Raw genomic sequence first — 24,064 nt, 5'->3', positions numbered from 1 at the left:
ATCTGCAGTCATATGTTCTGGACACTCAGGTGAAGGGAGGTGTGAGTTGGTAACTGATCACCACCTGGTTATGAGTTGGATCAGGTGGCGGGGGAAGATGCTGGACAGACCTGGGGCGCCAAAACATATAGTGTGGGTGCGCTGCCAACACCTGGCAGAGGTCCCTGGAGAGCTTTGACAACGTTCCGAGGGAGACTGGGGACATTGAGTCTGAATGGATCATGTTCAGCACCTCCATTGGTGAAAGTTGTGCACTGAGCTCTGGCCGCAAGGTGGTTGGTGCTTGTTGTGGTGGTAACCCCTGAACCAGATGGTGGACACTGGAGGTGAAGGGAACCATCAGGCCTCTGAAGTCCCACAGGCTAACCAAGCCAGTTAGCCTGTGGGACTTCAGAGGCAGCTGATAAGTACCGACAGGCCAGGCAGAATGCGAATTGGGCAGTAGCTGAAGCAAAAACCCGGGTTTGGGGGGAGTTTAGAGAGGTCATGGAAAAAGACTTTCAGACTGCCTCGAAGAGATTCTAGCAAACTGTCAGGCGACTCTATTATTTGGTGGTGGAAGAAATACTTGAGGAGCTCCTTAATCCCACTGACACTTCTTCAGTGGAAGCAGAGTCCGGGTACGAGCGGGACGACTCGTCCATCAACGGGGCAAGGCAACTGAGGCAGTTAAACAACTTCCTGTGGCAAGGCCACTGGAGTGGACAAGGTTCACCAGAGGCCATAGGTAGGGGTAGGGACGTAGACTGACATATGGTGCATATGAGTCTTCGCCATGTGAGAACAGCATACAGTAAACACAAAGACATTTTGCCCTTCAATGACTTGGTAACTGATTATTTAGAAACACAGAACCTGATTTTATATTTAGCTGATGAAACTCACAAAAAGCAAACATGCACTATGAAAAATGCCTGAGCATTTTTTGTGTTGACTGTGACATCTATTTTATTTATTGCCTATAGCACATTTAAAGAACAAAGGCTGTCTTTTAAAGCGACAGGCACATTTATATTCCTGGTCTCCAAAAACAAACACTATATAAGAATTTGAAAGGTGTGTTTTGTTGTATTAACTAATTGTGATTTAGTGCTAATTAGAATGGGTTCAGAATTTGCAAATTAATGCTGATTCACCCCATAAGTCATGACACACTACTCTCCCTAATCTGCCTTTATAGGTTAAAAGTATTAGTATTGGTATCAGCGAGACTGGCCCTGTGTTTACTTGGTAGCAGATCGATGCCAAGTAAATAAGTATGGCACAGTTCTACATTCAATTGACAACATATTTTTAGATAATGAATGACATCTATCCTTATAAATAATTACTTAGAGTATGATTCAGTATTAATGAGAACATGTGCTCATTTTGCGCAAACAGAAATTCTTGCTTAATGTTGAGAAAAGGATGAAACCAAAGATTCCCTTCCCACTGATTTGGATATCTGAGATAAAATGTATCTCCCCTTGTTTTTTTTCTCTCTTCCCAGTGTGATATTTAATTTAATATCACATACTGTTGGTGTGCTTGCATCTGTGTAGCAGTCTTTTATTTTGCATGTTTACATTGTTATAGTAATCACTGTTCTCTCTGGCAATTGATTGCGTCTTTTGACAGTAATTGTCATATTTGTATTCGTGCTTGAAACATTAAACATTTATTTAAAAAAAAAACAACAACCCTCCACACACAAACGCCGTTTTGTGTCCTCCTTTTATTTTGAAAGGTCCGACCAGCTTCCGTTTTTTTGATGAGTCCGTCCCCTGCAGCGCCACCTGTCTGCCGATGCTGTTGTTTGTTAAATCGTCGCCGTGGAGGGGTTGCGGAGGAAGGAGCTGCTTCGGCAAGCGCGTACGCTAAATTGGATACGATACAGAGAAGATTAGCATGGCCCCTGCGCAAGGATGACACGCAAATTCGAGGAAGGAGCTGAGACCAGCGGAGATTTTAAATGCGCCGGAGCCCGTATCGCACAGGCGGAGAGCTGGAGGCTTGTGTTGGGATCGACAGATGACAACAAACACACTGAAGCATCGCTAAGCGCTCGAAGATGGGACAGACACAGTTGTTGTTGGAAGCGCTCCATATCGCCATGAACACGGCTTCATTTGTTTTCGATTACCTGCAGCCTGCAGCTCGGACCGCTTAAACTTCAGCTTGGTATGAAGCTACGTTATGTGACTTTTCTGTATATTATTATTAGATATCGTATACATGTTTTATATACATGCATGGCGCAAACGCAGTAGGTTTTTTTTTTTTTAAATATACAGCCTAATCTTTAATTTAATTTAATACAAATTTTTATTTTGACCTAAAAAAAAAAAAGAAAAGAAAATTGGTTCTTGTCGTTATAACCACGGTGTAAATTCTCCATTACCGGTAATCAACGCGACCGTCTGTTTGCTGCCACTCGCAGGCTGAAAGCAGCTGATCTGCTCACCACTCACAGTCCTGTTATTTCCATCTGGAGCTGATGATATGAGAGGCTGCTGGAGGCGGTGATGGAGCTCCAGGAGTTGAGCTGGCTGTGCCTGGTGGGTCTCTTCCTCGCCTCTTTGGTCATCGTGCTGGGATGGTTGTTCCAGTACTCGCTGACTGTGTTGCGGTTGTGGAGAGCCAGGAAGGCAGCAAAGCGACACAGCCGAGACCCAGCCTGGAGGCAGCACCCAAATAAGAGCTTGGCCGGAGCTTTGTGGGGCTTCCTGCTGAAGCTCCGCTCCGGCCGGGATGGACGACCCACATCTGAGGCCGGGGTTAAAGGCTTGTTGACCTCTCTGTTCTCCTTCAAGTCCTTCAGGGAGCTGTTTCAGAGGACCTGGGTCAAGGCTCTGAACGAGCAAGCTTGCAGGCATGGGGTGAGTTGAAATCTTTAAGCTTTTAATACATCATATTTAACAAGAGAGCTGATTAAACATGATGCCAGTGTGTGTGCACAAGAGGTTACTCCATTAAGTGGAGGCATAAATAGTTAAGCAGGAGCTGATACAGTCGGTGTGCTCATGTGCAGCTGGAAGTGTGTGTGTAGGCAGAGGAGGTGGAGGTGTGGGAGTTGGAGTGTCTAATCGGTAAGAGGATGGGGGGCAGAGCCTTGCGTAACAGCTCTGATTTAATGCACAAAAGAGTGGAGACGCAAGAGCAGTCAGCACAGCCACAGTAACACCCACACCTCATAAAAATAGTCTTATACCCTCATGGGAAGAAGTAGATGTGTGTTTGATCAAATCGGGAAAGAGGCAGAATGAAAAGAATGGCTGTGTCACCCTCCCTTCAGCTCGTAACCTTGGCCATCAGTTAGAACGCAGCGTAACGCATCAATGTTTGATTCAGTGGGTTCAGCACTGGAGACAGCCTGCCACTTTGTGTCCAGTGTCCCTAAAGGTCTTTCTCCCTTTAAGTCGTTCTTTCATCTGTGTGAATCAAAGTCAGACGGAGGTGGCTCCTCTACACCCCCCACTTTTAAAACCGTGCGTGTTTATCGAGAGATGAGTTGGCGGGGAGTTTAAAGGGGTCAGACAAGATCAATCACATGCATTGCACATCTGCAACAAACAGCACTTGTTTTCTGATTCGTGAGGGTCACCTAACCTTTGTTGTTTGAGAGCTCATCTGCAGATGTCCAGAGTAAACATCTTCCATAGGAGAGCATTTATTCAGAAATAATACCATTAAAATTATTACAATGCAAGTATTTGGTTTTCTTTAAAAGATGACCTGTTTTCATAACCGAGTATTTCAGGCACCTTTTCTTGTGACCCCAGACTGACCCCATGAGTTGGGATCAGGGCCTCACCATCTGTTTCAGGTCATTAATGGCATTATGTGACAGATAAGAATCTAAACATCTAAATGAGAGCACAGAGCTTTGAAGACTGCTTGCCTTGCGTTTCTTTGAATTGGAGGTACAATCACAGCCACTTTATTAGGTACACCTGCTCAGCTATATCTTATTATCTTGTTAGCCAATTAAATGGCAGCATTTCGGCATGCAGATATGGTGAAGACAGCCTGTTGAAGTTCAACCTGAGCAATCTGAGTGGTTGCTGAAGGTAAAAATGCCTTTTTGATGCCTGAGGTCAGAGGAAAATGGTCAGACTGCTTCAAGCTGATAGAGGAATAGCAATAATGCAAATAGCAACTTGTAACAACCAAGGTGTGCAGAAGAGCATCTCTGGGCTACAGCAGCAGAAGACCACTCCTGTCAGCTAAGAACAGGAATCTGAGGCTACAGATTATATAGGCTCTGGTCTGATGAGTCTCAATTTCAGCTACAAAATTTGGATGGTAGGGTCGCAACATGAAAATCCATCCTCCACTGTATGAATGGGATATTGTCTTAGCACACTTTGAGCCCCTTAGTACCAACTGAACATAATTTTAATGCCACAGCCCATTTAAGTATTTTTGATGATGGTTGCTTCCAGGATAATGCACTATGTCACAAAGCTCAGAACATCTCAATCGGATCTCTTGAACACGACAATAAACTCACTGTACTCGAATGACCTCCACGGTCACCAGATCTCAACCCAACAGAGCGCTTTTGAGATGCGGTGGGAGACTCACATCTTGGATGAGCAGTGGATAAATCTGCATCAACTGCTATCATGTCAACATGGACCAAAATCTCTGAGGAATGTTTCCAGCCACTTGTGGAATCCATGCTACACAGAATTTGGGCAGCTCTAAAGGCAAAAGGTGTATCTAATAAAGTGGCAGAAAAGTGTATCTTCTCTGCATTTTGTACATGTTTTGTATGCAGGAGTAAGTCTGTTGAGCTTTCGATACCTGCTTTCATATAACCCCGTTTTGTGCTGATAGTCAGAGGTCCCTGTGCTGTAGTGGATCGTTTTTCTTCACTATATTGCTGTCAGCCGAGTTATCTCACTATGACCTCGGCTGGCTGATCTGCTTTGACCTTTGACACTCTCATTTACTAAGACACTCAAACACTGAAGTGAACCCTGGGTGAGCCTTTAGTGGCAGTTTCCAGGTGCCGAGCGTGCTGTATTTACCTTCATAAAATGTTTTATGATTTTACAATAATTCAAAGATAAAAAGCACCGTCACCTGGCTGTAATTGCTCATAGCTCATTTATAGTCACATGAACTGTGTGTGTGCGGTCTGTGACCCCTGTTCCAACTTATGAAATGCTTTCAGACCACAGTGAAGGGACTTTGAGTTAGACTAGAAAGGTGCAGAAAAAGGGTGAATAAAGTGTCTGAAGTTCACTGGGAGGTGATTTTATAACACTGGGCAAGCAAGTCAATGTTGGAGGACACAGAGACGAGCTGGCTGTGTGTGTTTGTCCATGGGGTGTTTAGTTTGTGAGCCGAGTGTGTGAACCAGAGCTTCCCGAGTTCATTCATCACAATAAAATATCTGCTAGTCATACTGTCTGCAAACACAGCAAGCTGTTGTTCTAAATGTGTCTGGGCCATATGCAAATCAATGTTAGTTTCTTAATGAACCTTTGAACATTACTCTTAAGTACCAAATCACCAGTGTGCCTTGTTTCAAAGATAAACCCACAGGATGTAATCTAAGAAGCAGTCTTTGTCTTGAAGCTTAAGGGGCACATGCTTCGGTCTCCATAGCGTCCGTTTTACCATCAACAACAGGTGCATTGGATGTGACACTATTCAATTGTTCATTATTAAGTAGTATCGTGTTCTATTAGCCAGTTAAGTGTGTCTTAGCTGTATTATGTTCACCTGCCACGTAAAAACCAGACTGGAAAAACCTGCTGTAAGGAGCCGCGGCGATACGGCAAGCATTAAGTGGCAAGAAACTTGTCGCCTCGCATTCTTTGCTTCTCGCATACAGCGAGGCTCTGCCACCTGCCAGGCAGGTTTCTGTGGCCGCTCTGAAAACAGACACGTGAACATATATTACGGTCCCAAAGACTCATATTCTCCTCGGACGTGCATGATTGTGTTTCTACATCGGGCAAAACATGAGCTTCCCCGGAGGAACACAGCACCGGGGAAGTGGTGCTTCAGTGTCATCGTGGGGATTAGTACGCAAATCCTTTATAGCATTAACCTAAGTACTTTTCCGGCACTTAAGATTGATGGTGACAGAGGTCTTTAAATAATTACTATGCTGAAATTTATCCAAATAAAGGCAAGCTGACTGAGCATGCAAGGTCAAGTTAGAGCAACAGAAAGGGTTCATCAAACCTCCTGCCAGTCTGCAAGTTGTATTTTTATGATTTATTCTTTCCCAATAATTATTTTAATATATATGTACTAACAGTCCCCGAAAATTCCTGTGGAGATAAGCCCCAGTTAGCACTGATGGTCCCATTTCATCTGTTAAAAATGACCAGATTAACAATATTTCTTTCATTTATCATAAAACTTCCTTCCTGTTGTATTTTATCACGAAGTGTATAAAAGAGGTGGACCATCATACATAAACTGGCATTTGGATGTCATCCTGTTGTTTCTTTGGAGCCTGATTATAGACTTTGAAGACTCGAAGTTAACAAACAACCTCACAAAGTTAAATGAGTGAGGAATAAGGTCACTGTCTTATAGCTTCTATACAGCTGAACGTCTTTTTGAGAGTCAAAGAATCAAAGCTTAAGTCATTTCCGCAGCTTTATTTTCAGACCTGGTGGTTACATTAATTTTTTTCATACAGTGTATGAATTTTATTTACATTACCTAGCCAGGACTAAACCCCTGTTTGCCACTCACACACACAGCTATGAGCTGGTGGCTCTGTTGTTTACCTCACTTGAAGTCAGGAAACAACAAGTTTGAGAATGTGCCTCAGCTTAATACAGGAAAAACTGGTTTTATACTCAAATTATGAAGTAAAATAGTTGAAATGACAGGCAGTGTGATCTAGCCTGCTATTGTGACCTTACCACATAAAGTTTTTAAGACTTTGCTGCTCTCGATTGCGAAAGTTGATATTTTAGATGCAGGTTTTTGGTTTGATGCCACATTGAAAAGAGATCACTGAAACAAAAAGTGTCTTAGGGTCTTTTTTTTTCCTGATATCTTCCTACGTGTCAGCGACGCGACTGTGCAGTTTTGAACATCCCTCATCCCGGACGGCTGACTCTGGCGTGCTTGTCGATATATTGTTGACTACAGCGGGGAGTGATGTAAGGCCAGGAATCCTTTTGCTGTTTCGCTCATTTTCAGTGTTGTCACAGTGCTCTGTCCTTGTAGCAAAACATTCCAGAGGGCAGACCCAACCCTGACCCTGATGTCCAGCATTTGAAACAGCATGATGAGACACACACACACAAAAAGATTCAGAGGGCTGAGTACTGACACCGGGGTTTGGGCTTGTTACATAAACTGCAACAAATGCCTCATCCCTTTGTAGTGAGATTGCAGGATATTGAGGCAGCTAATGAGGACTTATTTAAATGTAATATGACTTGAAAGTACATTTGTGCTGCAGAACGGCACAGCTCAGAATGCTTATACTACCCAAATAGACTGTTGTGTGAGGAGAGAAAGAAGCTAGGCATTTTTCTTTTGCAGATACTTAAAGCCATGAGGTTTGATTTTCTGTGTCCTACACAGTATCTGATACAGATTAGAGAAGACGATTGCAAACCCAGGGTAAACAGGTGGAGCACCAGCCGTGCTTCATTCTTCTTCACGGTTTCGAAGATACACAGTCTACCTCTTGTCTCAGTAACTAATACTTGTTACCACCAGCTCCACCCCACCCCCTTCTCACGCTTCGTCTGTCCTTGTAGTCCAGCGAGGGCCCCAAGGCTTCATTACAGCTCATTGCTGCGATGTTAACAGAAGTACGTCATCTCTGATGTCAGATTCTAGTGATTTTTACATTCTGCACAATAATCTCAAATACTTACTTCTGACACCGACTATAACTACGTCTGATCTGACATGAATTGCGTAGCATGGTTTAATTTAAACATCGGCAGCAGCATGTCTGTGTTTTTGGTCTCTTCCTGTAGCTTTGGAGTGTATTCCCATTATGCAGACTCAGTTCTCAGTTGTTTACCCAGCAAAAATGTCCTGTCTGTTGAAGTATTTACAGCGTGAGCCTCTGGATATAATCTTGCCTCAGAAGAAATGACTCGATATGGAGCTACTCAGATGTCTCTGGCTGGATTAGTTTGTAGAGGAGTCTTGAAGGACTGGACTGGTCGGCCGCCCCAGACGTGCAGATCATAAGGCATCAGCAGCCTGTGTGTGCAGCTGACACATGCTGTCAAGCCATCATTACTGAGTGGTAGGGGAGGACAAAACGAGCGTACATCTGCAGGGAAGGAAGCTCCCTGTATATTCACAATCTGCAATTATAAAGAGTCTGGTGAATAGCTTGAGGACACAGTTCACTTCTTCTCCCTCTGAGAGCTGCTGGTAGATGATTAATGCCCTGTGATTATTCTCAAGTAGGTTCCTTCTTAACAACAGGGGACATTAAACACTCAGCGCTGATTTGATACCATAGTGCAGGAAACCAACCTTTTCATCCTTTAGTCAGAGCTAATGATGAGCTCCATCTTCACCAGCCAGTTTTATTTGAACAGCCAAAATCTACTATTACGCCAACTTCTTTCTGAGGCTATGACTCAGCATTTAAATAGGCTCAGCTAATATCCAACATGTAAATTTAATAGTACCTGAACAAATTCTGAAGTGAAGATGGATTACTGGATACTTAAGGCACTACTGTCTTTCCAGATTCACTGTAACTTTTTACAATTCTTAGGTATACTTTAGAAAAAAAACCTTTAATGACTCGGTGCAGTCATGTAAAAAGCTAAGAACACTCCCTGATTCAGTAGTTTCTAAAAGAGTCTATAGCAGGAATAACTTGCAGCACTCGTTTTTTTTAATCATTATCACTCTCTCACATCACTCTTGAGGAATTTTGGCCAACTTTGTACAACTGCTTCAGTCCATCAAGGTTTCCAGGCATTTGTTTATGCGCAGCTTTCTTTAGATTGAATCGATTTGAGGTCTGGACTTCGACTTGGTAATTTTCTTTTTTCCCATATCATTACCCCTCCATCACCGTGCTCGGCAGTTGGTATGAGGAGTTTGTGCTGATATGCTGCATTAGGCGTTTTCCAAACGTGGCGGTGCATTTTGAGCAAACGTCTCATCCAAAGTTCACGAAATCTTGTGGTTTGTTCAAATGCGGCTTTGCAAAGCTAAGCTGCCATGTTCTTTTTAAATAGGAGAGACATTCTCCTGGTAACCCTTCCAAACAAGTTCCAAACACACTGGTTCAGTCTTTTTCTAGCTGTACTGTCATGAACTTTTAACATTTAACATGCTACCTGATGCCTGTAGAGTCTGAGGTGTAGTTCTTGGGTTTGTACGGTCTGAGCATTGCATGCTCTGACCTTGGGGTGAAAATGCTGGTATGTCCAGCAAAGTGTATTTGATTAGCAAAGTGCGTTTGATCAGCATTTGATTAGCAAACTGCATTTGATCAGCAGCACCTGGCTGCTGGTTCCTTTCTTAATTCCTTAATTCTTTTACAGGACTACTGTGAAACCTGTGAAAGCTTTCACATCGTGGGTGTTGTGGGTTTTTTTTTTGCCAGTATTAACGGACACTTCACCAGGGCTGCCCTTTGTGACGGACTCTGTTTATAATTTTTATATGGCTCGAGGGTTGGGGACCGGTGCACTAATCCACGGAGCTGCCTGGGCTTAAATCACAATTGTGGTCCGCCATGAACTGTAAATTCAATAATGCATTTGTTCAGCGCTGCCTTTTTTTTTAGCCATATAGCACTTAGGAGAGTAACTATAGAAATACATGAATTGTACTATCATTCTTTTAGTATTAATAATAGTATTAATAGTAACCCAAGCTTTCACATGGTGGGTGTTGGACTATGGCTTTCCTAAAAGAGTAAAAAAAAGTAGTGACTGGGTGTTAAATCCTAGTGGCTAGCATGTTAATCTCACATGCTAGCCATTTGGTTTTAGGAGAAACTTCAAGAACTCCCTCTCTTTGTACTCCCACTTCCAGATTTATAGCTTGTGGGATAATGAAGCAATAAAGCTGTAGAAAAAAAATAGTAGACAATATAAAAAAATGATGGTCTTTTTAATGGCCAACAGGGAGCGACTCCTCTGGTTGCTAAGACTTCTAGGTGTGCCTGCTTGCTCTATTATGTCAGTAAAAACCTCAGCTTAGTGTCTCGTTTCAGGTATGTTAAATAGAACATGATGTCCATTTTGTAAATTCAGTTCAATTCTAACATTTAGAAAGAACAATTATCTAGGATCAGCTTCAGCTAATTAGCTAATGGGCTTACAGTTTCCTTTGTTTCTCAGTCAGATACAGCCATAACCTATCACATCCAATTTCACATCACTAAGGTGGAAATAGAAGAAACTACTCAGATCGAGGCTTCATAGCAAGCAGTGGGTAAAGTCACAGTGGCTCCATCCATCTTTTATACTGTCTATACAAAAATGCTAATTTTAGCTGCATTATTGATAGAAGAAGTAGAGACAGTAGATATAGTTCCATTTGTAGAGCTAACGGTTGTCTGTCTCTCCGTGTCCATCATGGTCCATCATAGGGCTGGACGGAGAGCTGTCCAAGGTGTAGCCCTCTGGCTGTTTTTAGTATGGCAGCATGTACGCATTCAGTTTGTTGACATTGCCCTCACACAGACCCTGTCTGTTATTTTGCCATTTTGAGTAATTACATCAATAATAATTTTCATGTATGCTTTTTCCTGTGCATGAACATTGTAATTTTCCAATCGTGCACCTTGTTATAGCAGGAAGCTCAGATAACATAAAATATAGGGAAGGAAAATGAGGGTCATCAGAAGCCATGGGGGAGTGTATTTCTGGTTGACCCACATGCTTTTCAGAGGCGTTCAGCCAGTTAGACCCAAAGGGGGGGACGCTGACAAACCTGAAGTGACACTATGGATGTCCTCAGGAACTGTCTCTACCCAGAAATACCCCTCACATACACTCTGTTGAGCAGCGGTGGATCACAAGGACAAATCAGCGGCCATGCTACTAGCACTGCTCTCTCCATGACAAAATGAGGTCTGTAGCCTCTGCCAAGGAGGATACAAAACACCACAGTGCAGCAGATGGCTCCTTATAAAGCCAATGGGTGTAAACTCCCTGGAAGGAAGAGAAACCATAAACCTACTGCTAATTAGATATTCTATTAACTTGCTAAAATACAATAAACGATAATGGCTGAATATTTTCCCATAATAATTTTTCAGGTGCATCTTACAACAAACCCAAAAAAGGATAGTGCTGGAAAAAAGATAAGAGTAGAAAATGATTTTTAACTGAAATCATGAACAAAGCTGGAGCGAGCCGGCCTTCTTTTCCCTATGAATGATGAGTGATTGACACATGCTGGCAATATTTTGCTGCCATGTTTACTGGAGTCATTTGGAAAAGAAAAAAAATTAAATTTGTCAGTTTCCTTTCAACACGGATTAGCAAGTTTGATGCACACAAACACAAATCTGTGCTGTAAGTGCAGTTTGACTCGCCAGAAATCTGACTCTGGATTCAAGGGTGTCTTTTTTGTTTTCTGGTGGCGATCAAAGTGTGATGTCCTCATTTCACTGCAGGCGGCTTTGTTGCCTGTCTTCTTATATTTACTCTATAATTACACCAGAAGCCATCTAATACAAGCAAAATGTTGTAAAAGCAGTCTACAAAAATGGACTTTGCTGTGCCTTCCTCGTAATAATTTCTGCTAGATGACTCCGTTTAGTTCCACGGCAAAGATGCTAATGTGCCCGCCTGCAGTGACACAGACAGGGTTTAAGCTGTATTTCTCAATCTGATATATCATATTTGCTCTGCACTTTAATCCAAATGAACAGTTGGGTGACTGAGCAGTTTTAGAGGCTCCAGCCAACTGAAGTAAACACAGCCGGTTGTACGCTGCGGTCATGTGACTGCAGTGTTAGTCCAGGGGAACCTACGTAAGCTTGCGGCATAGCACTTGGCTTCCTGCCCTTCTGGCTGCAATAAGTGACACACACACAGACACACACTCGCACGCACACCACAAACTTTGTTATATCATCCTCCCACCTCTGCCCCGCCTCCGCTGTTGTGTTTGATACAGATTGGACTTGGACCTAGTGGAACATATGCTGTGACAATAGGGGATTTTGTTTTCTCGCGCTTCTCAGTTAAAGCTGTCCAGTAAAACAGATCTTCTGGCCAACACACGCACACATAGTGATAGTAGGTCACCGCCGTGCCCGTGTGATTCTGCTGAATCTTTTCTTAAAACCGAGTTACTTCTTCCTCTTGTTAGGGCTGTCCTCCACACAGGAAAACGTGCCCGGCTGTAAGCTCGAGTAAGCACCGACTTGATAAATAGATGCTGCTACGAGGTCTGAGACATGGGGTTTTCTCAGCAGCCAGGAGCATTAAATCTCCCAACTTCTGAAGGATTACAAAAAAGGATTATATAAATGTATTATTAACACAATTACCACTACATGTGTTGGTTTTTTTTGTCAGTATTTTCGGACATTTTTCATCTGAGCCCACTAATCCATGCAGCTGCCTGGGCTTAAATCACAATTGTGGTCGGCCATGAACTGTAAATTCAATAATGCATTTGCATGCATTTGTTCAGCACTGCCTTTTTATAGCCGTATAGCACTTACAAGAGTGACTATAGATACATGTGAATTCTACTATCAGTCTTTTCACTTGCACTTTGGAACTTAAACACAAGAAAACGATCGCATAGTAATCGTCATGGTTACTACAGCTATAAGGAACATTTGGGCTTCTGCAAAGACAGTGCGGTTGCTTTAACAGGGAAGTGTACAAACAGGAACAAACAGTAGTTCTTACTTTTTAAAGACTGCATTGGATGAGCAACATGTGAACGACACAGTCACTGTCTTATGTGAGTGTATCTAGGAAGAGCTATGCGAGCAGATACTGTTTAAATGCATTAAATACCAGGATTAATTAGCAGTTTACTTTATGATATGATCAAAGGTCCATAAAGCAAGTTCCACATACCCAGCTGCTAGTCAGCTGTATTAAAGGCTGTATCCCTGCACTGTTACATCTTTTGTCATCTCAAAGTCTCTTTTCTCTTTCTCGTGTGTAATGTTTGGGACATTTTTCTCTTCCTCTGTCTCTGCCAGAGCTCCATTCAGATCACTTTTGACAGCAGCCTCCAGATAAGTGCTGCCTCTGCAATAGAAAGCGTGAGCTGCACTGACCAGTCAGCAAACCGAATGGTTAGTAATCTTTGCTTATACCTGTGACATCAGGAGCAGTGCATTTTGAGTGTATGTATGCATGAGTATTTGTCCTCCTCTCTTTTTCTTTTGCAGATTTTGCACTGTAATTGTTCAGTAGACAGGGTCAGGTTACCCGTGACGGTCACCCAGCAGTCGCCAGTTGCCATTTCTATGGACACCTATCAGATCACTATAGCACCTGTGGTGGCAAAGGTACCTGAAGCACTGCACCTGGATTTTAGCAATTTGTACACGGGAGACCAGACCTCTAAAAAAACAAATGTCAGAGCGTGATTTGCATTGTTATTCAAATGTGAAAATTTACACAGACAGTCGCATGGCATCTGTGCCCTCATTGCAGTGGTCATTAAATGTGAAATGTTTTTCTGTTACCTGATGCATTTTAATGTAAGACAATTATTTATTAATGACAATTTGCTGCACAGAGAATATCTATTGTTATAACTGCCTGTTACTATTTTCTTACCCCCCCCCCCCCCCCCCCCCCCCGCTCCGTCTACCTCCATCAGGTTGTGGCGTGCTTGGAGGAGGTGGAGGATGAGGGGCTCCTGATATCCTGGAGTCTTTCCAAGCAGCCGTCGTTTTCTCTGACCGTGTCTCCATGCAAGCTGCAGAGACGGGTGGGAACGCTTACCGCTAATGGCACTAATTTGATGTCACTGCTCTCAGTGACCGTCACATTTTTCAAATTAAAAGCATGCGTGTGTTATTAAAAAAGGAAACGCACATTAAAAAATTTCCCGTATCTAATTTGTCTTCTTTGTAAATCAGCATGCACTGATTTGCATGCAAGTGACTTTCCATCCCATTAAACCCAAGATTAGTCACGAAGGAAGTGCCGTCCTTTAATATTGTTATATAAATGGGCATGCCATTAAATGCCATTTGTCTGAGGAAGTAACAACGTTAATAAAATAAAAAGGAAACAAATACTTAGCACAAGACATTGTGTTGACTAATGACATCCACCATACGGGAATATAAAAAGCCTGCTTTATACGGCGTAGCAAGCCCAGCGTGGGTGAAGTATCAAGGCTGGTTCAGCCCCCCAGAGGTGAAAATGCTCTCAGATTAAAGCTGCAGTAATTTTTTTCCTTTGGGATCCTGTAAGAATTGAGATGAAATAAATAAACCCTCAATTTGTGGCTGTAGTTAGTTCGGTTCAGCGGGTGTTGGTTAACCATCACTGAGTAATAAGTGTGCTTTTTTCTTCACAGTGCACTGAAGGTGAAGCAGACATAGACACAATTAAGGGTCTGATAGAAGATACTCTGTTCAGCACTCAGCCAGCCATGGTCCTCAATCTCAGGACGTCCAGTCCTTTGGTGAGAAATTTACTGCCTTTAATGAGACAAATTAACTAAAAGATGTATAGATTATATAATAAAATAGATGATGTACTTAAAGCTGTTTCACTGTTGAGCTCTCCACCCCCCTTTCTGCACACTCCCAGGCCCCCATGGACAGTCTCTCAGTGGGATTGAACTCTGTATCCCAGAGTGTCTTGGTGAGACGACTACTCCTCCGGCAGCTCAGGGCGACCTTAAGTAAAGGTCAGATATTTTCCCCCAGCGTCAGATCATTTCCGCACAGCTTCCTGCTGATTACCGAAGTCTCACTGCGTCATTGTGTGTTTTGCAGGTCAATGGTCTAAATCAGGGGAGCTGTGCTGTGTCCTGAGCCTGGACCAACCGTCTACAGAGAGAACAACCCGCTTCCTGCCTGTGCCCAGCAGTGCCAATGCTGCACTGGAATGGAGTGAAGATATTACTCTGTAAGCTGCCGTGTTAGAAAGCAGATTCAGGGTGTAATGATTGTGATGCATTTGCAGGTCACCTATTGGCCTCATTTGCAGCCCTCATTTTATTCCTGCACTTTGCTAGAGCAGCTTTGCATGATTCACAGTTTAAAATAATCCTCCTCTCTTCTGATTGGCTGCCCCTTACAACCAGAAGGTCTGAACAGCAAGTGGTGGAGCTGCTGTGCTCACAGCCAGAGCTCTTTCTCACAAATCCAAGAGTAGAAAGAAATGTCTGAAACTGGGTGTTAAGCCTGGTCTGAAGACTAGACCACAATACTTTCTTCTAAACTCCCTAAAGTTGCAACAGTTTTGGGGATCTTTTATTTTAATGCTCCAATTCAGATTTAGCAACATCAGAATTTCTTGAGCCCATAATGTCACAGTCACAATCAAGTAGTTAAAATATTTGTATTAATATTAATGTTCCAGAGAAGTAATGGCTGTAGAAAGAAACGTATTTAATTGAAATAATAATACTTGGATAATGGAGTTTCACTGTAATGCTAACTCATTTGTTTCCTGTGTTTGAAGGGAGCTGGGCCCAGAAACCAAAGAGCTGAGAGTGAGACTTCTGGAGCGGAGTGGCAAACGGGAACGTAAGGCATAGTTCAACAGCAATTTACTACTGGCTGCTGCTCAGAAAGCTGATCAGCAGGAACATATTACAGCTTAAGCAGAGTCATCAGTGCTGAAAATGCAGTATTGGCAGACTCACTGTCTTTGTTAGCATTTTGTGATGTCTGGAGAGGCTCGTTTTTTTTGGCCTCAGAACTACAGTAAAAGGAAAGACCTTTTTGCTTTTTGTACAATTTGTTTATATTCTTTTTGTGTTTAAATATGATTAGAATTCCTGCCAGGTCACGCCTCCATTGCTTTGGACATCCAGGGTAAAGTTCCCACTGGGCAGCACGTATTGTCCATGAGGTCTGGCCAAGACTCAACGCCAAACGCTGTCATCACCGCTGAGGTGAGTGACCAGACGAGTTAGATTTCTGTAAGAGTGTAGGGAGTGTTTGAAATTCTTACTTGTGCTTTGACGCAGAACGAAGGTTGCGTTACGGTTTATTATCTAGATCTGGACTTTATCAAAGATTCCCAACAAAAGAGGCAGTGTTGTGTAACAGCTGATACAAAATCCATTGTCATTCTTATAATCGCTGTGTCAGATCTCTTGTAGACTTTCCAGCAGCCAACTTGTTGCTCTTTTTTTGGCTTTCTTCTAGTCCACATTGTCTTTAAAGAGAGAGAAAATGAGAATAAACGTGCTTTGTCTCTGTGGGGTAACATTTCATTTGGCAAATTCTGTCATTTCTTAATAACTTAATTTCCAATTTATATATAGAGCCAAAGCACAACAACAGTTGGATTAAGGTGCTTTATATAAGACCAACAATCAGGCAGTCGTTTTTGAGCAAGCACTATGTGACAGTGGGAAGGAAGAACTCCCTTTTAACAGGAAGAAACCTCCAGCTTGTACACTTTTTGTTTGTTTTTTTCCTCTTCCAGCTGTTGTACCAAGAAACACAGGAGCCTAGCAGTGCCCACAAAGCTCTGCTACTTCGCTCCTCTCTCACCCCCACCAAGAAAGTTGACGTGGACCGAACCATCATGCCAGACGGAACCATCGTCACCACCGTCACGACGGTCCAGTCCCGACTTAAACTCGATCGCAGTCCAGGTGCGTTTGACAAAGCAAAGCATGTCACCAAACCAGGCAGGGCAGGTGCCTGATGAGTTTTTTTTAGTAGTGTCAATAATAAGAAATGAAATAGCAGCGTTCCCTTTCAGGTGACTCCCCGTTGCGTTCTCCGTCTAAAGTGGAGGTGAATGAGAAGAAACCCACCGTGCTGCCTGATAGCAGAAGCAGCAGCAGCCCCAACGCGAGCAGTGAGTTCTGCCCTGAAAACCAGATTTGTTTTACATAACAGATGCAAAGTAGGATAAGCAACACGCAGCAGAGTAACACGAGTCGAGAGGAATGCACTCTGAGTACGCATCGTGCGCTCCGTGCAGGTAATCCTTTTCAAAAGCATCACATAACTCGCACACGGGCTGGAGTTACGTGCTGTTTTTGGTGCAGCGGGAAGCTAATTGCTGACACAAAACAGATAAAAGATAAGCACAAACTTATATGTAGTGCAACAGCAGTTAATTCAGCAATATATTTTAATAAAAATAGCACATGGTGGTCTGCTAGTATAGTGCTGATTTACATATTTGTGTTTTTTGTTGCTCAGAGAGCAGCCGCCTCTCTAATGGCCTGGATCCTGTTGCAGAAACCGCCATACGGCAGCTGACAGAGTCTGGGTCCAGAGCAGCACGGAAGACACCGACGAAAAGGAGCACGCTAATCATCTCGGGTGTGTCAAAGGTCAGAGAGTGAAAACGCCATCTTTCTAGACACGTGCTTTGAGTTTGATTTGAAAACTTCAGCGATTTTGTGGTTATCAGTTACCTGTATAATGATTGAAAGGAAATAGTCCAACCTTCAGTCTTTATATTAAATTAGCTGTAAGCCTTAATAACTGCTGCGACTGCTACTGGGAATCTACTGTAAAATACAACGAGGAGCCGGGCAGAATAAGTGTGATCTAAATTTAGTCCACAGCCCCCCCACTGGACCACTTTACAGAAGAATGAGAATCTTCTGACCTGATTTTTGCCCGAGAATCTTTGAAAACGTGTCAGGAGCGCTCGACAACCTCACTAAAAGAAAGTGTGCTGATAATCGTGTATATTTGAATTTAATCGTCATATACATGTAATGGCGTGTAATTTCAGTAGTGACATCTATTTCTCTGCTTCAGGTTCCACTCTCTGAAGATAACAGTGCATTATCAAGTGGCTACGCTGCAGCCATGGACGCAGCCATGCACGGCAACCATTACGGGTCAGGGCGTCACCATGATCCAGATGAAACCACGCCCTCTGACGTATCAGAGCGTCCTTCTGTGGATGATGTGGAATCAGATACTGGCTCCACTGGTGCCTTGGAAACCCGGAGTCTCAAGGATCATAAAGGTAACGCAGGCAGTCTGTGCTGTAAAGAATCCAGGTCCAGTTCTCAGTAACGTCTCGCAGAAAAGCGTAACTGTAAAAACATTATTCAGCTATTGAAATATTCTGTAAATTATTCAAATATGTTTCTTGTTTTGTCATTAAAGCAGAATTTCATGAGCAGGTTTACATTTTTTTCAGTCTCAAAGACGTTTTGCTTTTAGATTTAATTTTCATGTCTCACTTTTTTTTTTTTTTAATATATTAATAACGGCACAGTGTATCTTATATGCAAACAAATATTTCATAGCCTTAGGTAACATCAGGACTTCAGGTTCAATTCACAGATTTACCACAGTCAGTTCCTCTACTGCTGCTGCCCTCTAGAGGCCATACTTCAGCATCTACAAAGCCAAACTAACGTGTGTTTGTTTGTAATTTAATTTATTTTTTTCATGCAATATAATTAAATTTGAATGGTGAGGCAGAGGAGTGGGAGAAGCAGTAATAAGTAAACTAAGCCACCCCTCATTTCTTTATATTTTGCTTCCAAGGAGCCAGACTTTATTTTCAAAGTGCTTTTTAACAATAGTTATGCGACCTTTCTGATGGTCTTTCAAAGTTTTCTTTGGACGTTTTCTGCTTCTTCACTCATTTTCAGTCCAGTTCTTGACTGTTTTCAGAGGAATGTTTTTTTCTTTTAGCTTGGTAAGCTACGTTACCTATGAATTGCTCAAGCAAAAACAAGGCTCCAAACTCTTGTCAGTGCTGTGTCTACACATGACAGAGAACTTAGAGAGCCAGTTTTAGATGATGTCTTCAGGCACTTTGTTATCAGCAGCCTGTCGCAAAAATGCATGGATTTTTTGTCATGTATGTTGTGAAATAATTGAAATCATTTGTGAAACTAGAAGTAACTCCACGATGTGTTTCCTGCAGTGGGCTTTTTGCAGAGCGGGACGAAGCTGCTTTTCCGCAGAAGACATCGAGAGAAAGAGTCCTGCCTTAGCCAGTCCCACGAAGACATCTCCAACTTGGGCAATAACTTCACCGCCGCACCAAACATCAGCCGTAAAAAGTCTGGCAGCTTCTCCCGGCGCCTCATCAAACGTTTCTCCTTCCGCTCTTCTGGCAAATCAAAAGGCAAGGCCGCCAATGGAGGAGCTAGTGCACTGGATAACTAATTCTCGAGGCCAGCAGACATGGACACGAGTCATCCTGAGAGCGTTCTCTGTTATCACTACACGTCAGCACGGTCTTTGACAGGCTGAGCGCCCCAGGTGGGTTGTCAACTGCACAGCTTTAAAGGAGGATACCTCTGGGAGGGCTCCCCTCTGGATAGAAATTATTGCACTTTCAGGACAGAAGTCTCATTTAATCACATCGCTGACTCTGAATTGTTGTTAAATTTGAGGAGGAATCTGCTGCTCGGTGGAGGAGATGGGAATAGCTACAAAGAAATGTTCCACGCTTCTGGGATTGTTGGACTGGCACTGGTGGTGAAAACGCTCCAAAACATTTTAATGATGTAAAATGCCACTATGCTCTTGGTTGCACTTTTGACTTTTTATTTTTTTTAACAGCACATGTAAAAATGTGCTTGTTGTTAAAGTGTAATTTATTAATATGTTGGACTCATTAAACAAGTGCTATTTATTTGAACCCCCTACAACTAATCATCATAGCTACATTACACTATAATATAGAGACATTAAGGTGTGTTTTCCATACAAATGTAATTTTCAACACATAGTTTAAGTAAGTTTAAAAAAAATGTCTTGATCTAGCTATAATGTCCATCCATGATTGCTTCGACATTGGTTTTAGAATAATGTTAAATGTTGTATCTTATATAAAAACCTGAAAAGATCATATTGTACTTTTACTTTGACAAAGGTGCTTTCTCTGAAGTATCATATCTTCACTTTGCTTTTGAAAATCTAACCAGCCACCTTATTTATCAAGCCAGAAGCTGATTTTTAGACTTTTGAAAGTCTCGCAGTCTTCTGTCGGGGGAAAACAGCAACGCGATCAGGCGTGCTCGCCTCTTCTCGTGCTTCTACAGAATTCATTGTTGTAACAGCTATCATTACTGTGCAGGACATGTTGTGTTAAATGCCTCAAAAGGGTTGCGGGTGAAATCGTTTGCAGAGAATGCTGCCATGTGATTAGTTCCTAATAATGAACTAATATAGCAAAGCATTTCCTGTATGAACATTTGGGATTGTTATGATAATGTAATATTTTTTAGATATATGTACGTCACGCTAAAATATTTCTGCAGTTTATATTTAAAAAAGGAGATTGGTGTGTCTCAGTGTTCACTAATGCTGCGCTCAGGCAAAGCAAGAGGACTCGGTGTGGGTTAGAGTTGAAATACGGTACTCAGGGTTTTAATGAAATCTACTAGCAGCCACAGGTTTTAAGAAAGCATTTGCATACTTTGAAGGCAAATAGATCCAGTATGTGAAGTTGTACATAGGTTTTAGGGCCAATTGAGTCTTGTCTGAAAACATGAAAATAATCTTTTAACTGACTGCATTAACTATGAGACTTCAGAAAAACCAAACTTAATAAATGGTTGTTTTTTGAAATTATAATTTTTTTAATAAAAGGATTTTGAAATGCTGAAGAAGAGAACAAAGCCTCTTCAACGTCTAAAGGCACATAAAGCAAACGTTATGAATAAAGATTTGTGGCTGTATTGTGAAACAAAAAGTGGCTGCAAAATTGATGACTTCTGTTATATTTTAAATATTTAATTTATTGCAAATAAATTATTTTTTAAGCATCATCTTTGTACCTGACTTCGTTCATTGTATTTTCAATAACCCATAAAAGGTTCCTTTTTATGATGCACTTGCAGGTCTGTGAAGGCGCATGGGCTACAGCGTAACATTAAAAGAACATAACTTTCTGTACCTGCAATTAACTTACATGTACTAATGTCAATGGAAAATTGTATTTAGTAGTCAGTATAATCTTTTAGTGATATAAGTTTGCATATGGTAGAATACTGCATGTAGTGATTTGTATTAGGAAATATTCAACCATGTATACTTAGAGGCATATAATCAATTGTGTGTGATCTCTAGCAGGCTGCAGGCTTGGTGTGCACCTCAGGAATGCACCCCCACGTCCTGGGAGAACGAGAGAGCTTGTACCTGGTTTTATTGTTTCACGGTAGGATTAACGTAGCTATGTCTGTTTTAGTTTAAGTGCTTCTTTACATATAGATGAACTGCTGGACTTCCTCACCATGTTATTTAGGGTGAGGGGGAGACTGCCCTCTTTGTGACCAAGGATGTACCTTTTGTACCTTCATGTTATATGACCCTTTGATCAGCAGGAGACACACACACACACACACACACACACACACACACACACACACACACACACACACACACACACACACACACACACACACACACATACGTTCAATGGAGTATAAAATAAAGACCGGGGCAGTGCTCAGCGCGAGTCTCTCAGTAGGGAGCTGCCCTTCTGTGTGTTTCTCTTCTCTGAGTCTTTACTGAAGAAGTGTTTTATAACATTTTCCTTAACAACTAATAAGTTTGCTTTCGTGAGGCTCTTCCCTGCATTTCATTGTCTTCGCTGACTAGTAACACCAGAAGGGGCCCAAGAGTTTTTGGGGACTTACTTCTGTGGCTTTTAAACCCTAAAACACGCTGCGCCAAAAATTGGTCCACCCCAAGGATTGGGTTCCCCGACATAGTGTAGAGAGTAACATAGTGTACGCTGTTAAGTGCCAGGAAGATTGCCAAACAACCTCTGGCGATGTGGATGGCACAACACGGAAGAACTACCTGGTCAGGCCAGGACTCTGCAGTCTATTTACACCTACAGGCCAGTGGACCCTCTTTCATTGATGAGGACGTAACCATCCTGGACAGGAAGGAGCACTGGTTTGAGCGGGGAGTCAAGGAGGCCATTTACGTGAACAGAGAAAGACCATCTCTGAATTGAGGGGCCTAACGGTACATCTTTTACCACCGTATAATGCTATAATTGCAGCCATTCCCCAACTCTCTGTGAATGGTAACCATGGCCATTGATCAGTGGGCTTTAATCAGTGGTTGTTGATCAATGGTCATGAGAATTTGCATAATAATGATGAAGGAACTGACCTCACAGCCCATTGTTCCTTCAGTGGGCTGGTTTCAGTCATTATGCAGATGTACTGTTTATAACATAGGTGTCAAACTCTGGCCCGCAGCCTAATTACGTTTGGCCCGCGAAGCCATACCAAATTACTACTAGAGCTGGCCCACTGGTATTATACAGCTAATATATATATTGTTTAGTATTAAGCTTTGCTTGTTCCATATTCAGTTTTCCAGCAAAACTTATTTGAGTCCATAAGAAAAGATTCATTCTTATATCTGGAGGAAGATTTTTTTTTTAATAAATATTAATGTTAGCCCGTGACTTTGTTCCAGTTTTGAATTTTGGCCCACTGTGTATTTGAGTTTGACACCCCTGCCATAAGTCATTGTTGATTTTGTCTTCTAAAATGATGTTTAGAAGAGGACCTGAAAATGGCCAACGTTTGTTTGTAAGCTTAATTAAACAGATGTTGGCCTTGGATGCAAACCAGCGCATAAAACCGTCGGAGGTTCTCCGGCATCCCTTTTTCAACCCTAAGAGTTCCCCTTGCATTGACATGAGTGCTGAAAGACCACAAAACCCTGTGGTCTTTCAGCACCCTTCAAACTTGAAATGCAAGAGATCAGAGAAAATCAACTGCAGTTTTCAAAACTCGGTTGAATTTTCTCAGCAAGTATTCATCCACACGTCAGCCAGCCCATCCTTCAGCTCAGATGTGCTTGAAATAGTTGAAGGGAGCATTTTGAGAAACCACTACAAGGTAGAGGCTTTCCTTGGAGAAGGGGGCTTTGGTATTGTAGCCAAATGCCGTGATACCAAAACCAACCGAGCTGTGGCTATTAAGGTGAACAAGAACGACCCTGATATTCTGCAACAGGCAAAACTGGAAATTTTAATTCTGGAGCAGCTGAGAAGGTTGGATCCAGATGCCGCCAACATTGTTCAATGGAACGGCTTTTTCCATGACGGAGAGCGTGTTTGCCTGAAATTTGAACTCCTAGACCAATGCCTGTGGGACTACATACGGGACCCGAATAATCGGCGTCTCCCCATAAGCGAAGTCAGGCCAATTTTAGGTCAACTCACAAATGCTCTGTCCCACCTGGGTTCTGTGGGAATAGTGCACGCTGACCTCAAACCTGGAAACATCATGGTTGTAAATCGCTATGAGTCTCCAGTCAAAGTCAGACTTATAGACTTTGGCCTCGCATGTCCTGCGTCTGCAGTGATGCCTGGTGACCGTGTGGGGACAGTTGGTTATAGTGCACCTGAGGTTATGCTTGGCCTTCCTTACAATGAAGCAAGTGACATGTGGTCTCTGGGGCTGGTGGCTGTGGAGCTTGGTACAGGGGTGCCACTCTACCCTGGAAAAAATATTATGAAGTTTTGAAATTCATCATAGAAACTCAGGGTCAGCCGCCAGATCATGTTCTCGATCCTGGCGTGTACACTGAAGACTATTTCACAAAAGACAACTACAACTACAACCAACAACGCTGGACATTTAAGACTGCTCAACAATTTAAATACGAGACAGGATATGAATCTTTGGAGACAAGATACATAAAACTGACACGTCTGGATGACCTCGAACAAATAATGCTGTTTAGACGAGGACCAGAAGATGGCCAACGCTTATTTGTCAGCCTAACTAAAGAGATGTTGGCCTTGGATGCACACCAGCAGATAACACCCTCTCAGGTTCTCCGGCATCCCTTTTTCAACCCTGGCCTCTCCAACAGGTTCCCAAGTATCAACACTGAAAAACCATACAGAGTCAATCTCCAGCATGGCATCTTCCACCCTGGACAAAAGTGATAAAAACACAAACTGGGGTTGGAAAAGGATATTAACAGCAAATTACACTGGAAATA

General features: G+C 42.5%; 2 protein-coding genes and 1 non-coding gene across 4 annotated transcripts; all 3 read left to right on the top strand.

The window, feature by feature from the left end:
- The first annotated feature begins 1,724 nt into the window (after positions 1-1,724).
- On the top strand, positions 1,725-20,847 carry c2cd2l (c2cd2 like). Of its 2 annotated transcripts, none has more exons than XM_085420389.1 (15): positions 1,725-2,163; positions 2,423-2,861; positions 13,142-13,237; positions 13,334-13,453; positions 13,771-13,881; positions 14,479-14,586; positions 14,715-14,814; positions 14,903-15,035; positions 15,594-15,658; positions 15,908-16,029; positions 16,569-16,740; positions 16,851-16,949; positions 17,339-17,433; positions 17,870-18,083; positions 18,999-20,847. In XM_085420389.1, exons 2-15 carry the CDS (start codon positions 2,508-2,510, stop codon positions 19,241-19,243), a joined length of 2,034 nt encoding a protein of 677 aa, XP_085276515.1. In that variant the 5' UTR covers positions 1,725-2,163; positions 2,423-2,507; the 3' UTR covers positions 19,244-20,847. The 2 variants fall into 2 exon arrangements, with proteins under 2 accessions (XP_085276515.1, XP_085276514.1); XM_085420388.1 differs by having other exon boundaries at positions 17,300-17,433.
- Positions 1,836-1,942, top strand: LOC146660497 (U6 spliceosomal RNA). Its single transcript, XR_014913633.1, has one exon. It is a non-coding gene; the product is annotated as a U6 spliceosomal RNA (small nuclear RNA).
- A 1,899-nt stretch (positions 20,848-22,746) lies between the features above and the next one.
- On the top strand, positions 22,747-23,580 carry LOC146660495 (homeodomain-interacting protein kinase 1-like). Its single transcript, XM_085421642.1, has one exon. It carries the CDS (start codon positions 22,747-22,749, stop codon positions 23,578-23,580), a length of 834 nt encoding a protein of 277 aa, XP_085277768.1.
- Positions 23,581-24,064: the final 484 nt, after the last annotated feature.

The sequence above is a fragment of the Rhamphochromis longiceps genome, linkage group LG10 (genome assembly GCF_057381845.1).
Source record: "Rhamphochromis longiceps isolate RC_006_pf linkage group LG10, R_longiceps_female_GT1.1, whole genome shotgun sequence".
NCBI classification, from domain to species: domain Eukaryota; kingdom Metazoa; phylum Chordata; class Actinopteri; order Cichliformes; family Cichlidae; genus Rhamphochromis; species Rhamphochromis longiceps.
The sequence above is the reverse complement of the archived record's forward strand: the minus strand, read 5'-3'. Positions and strand labels throughout refer to the sequence as shown.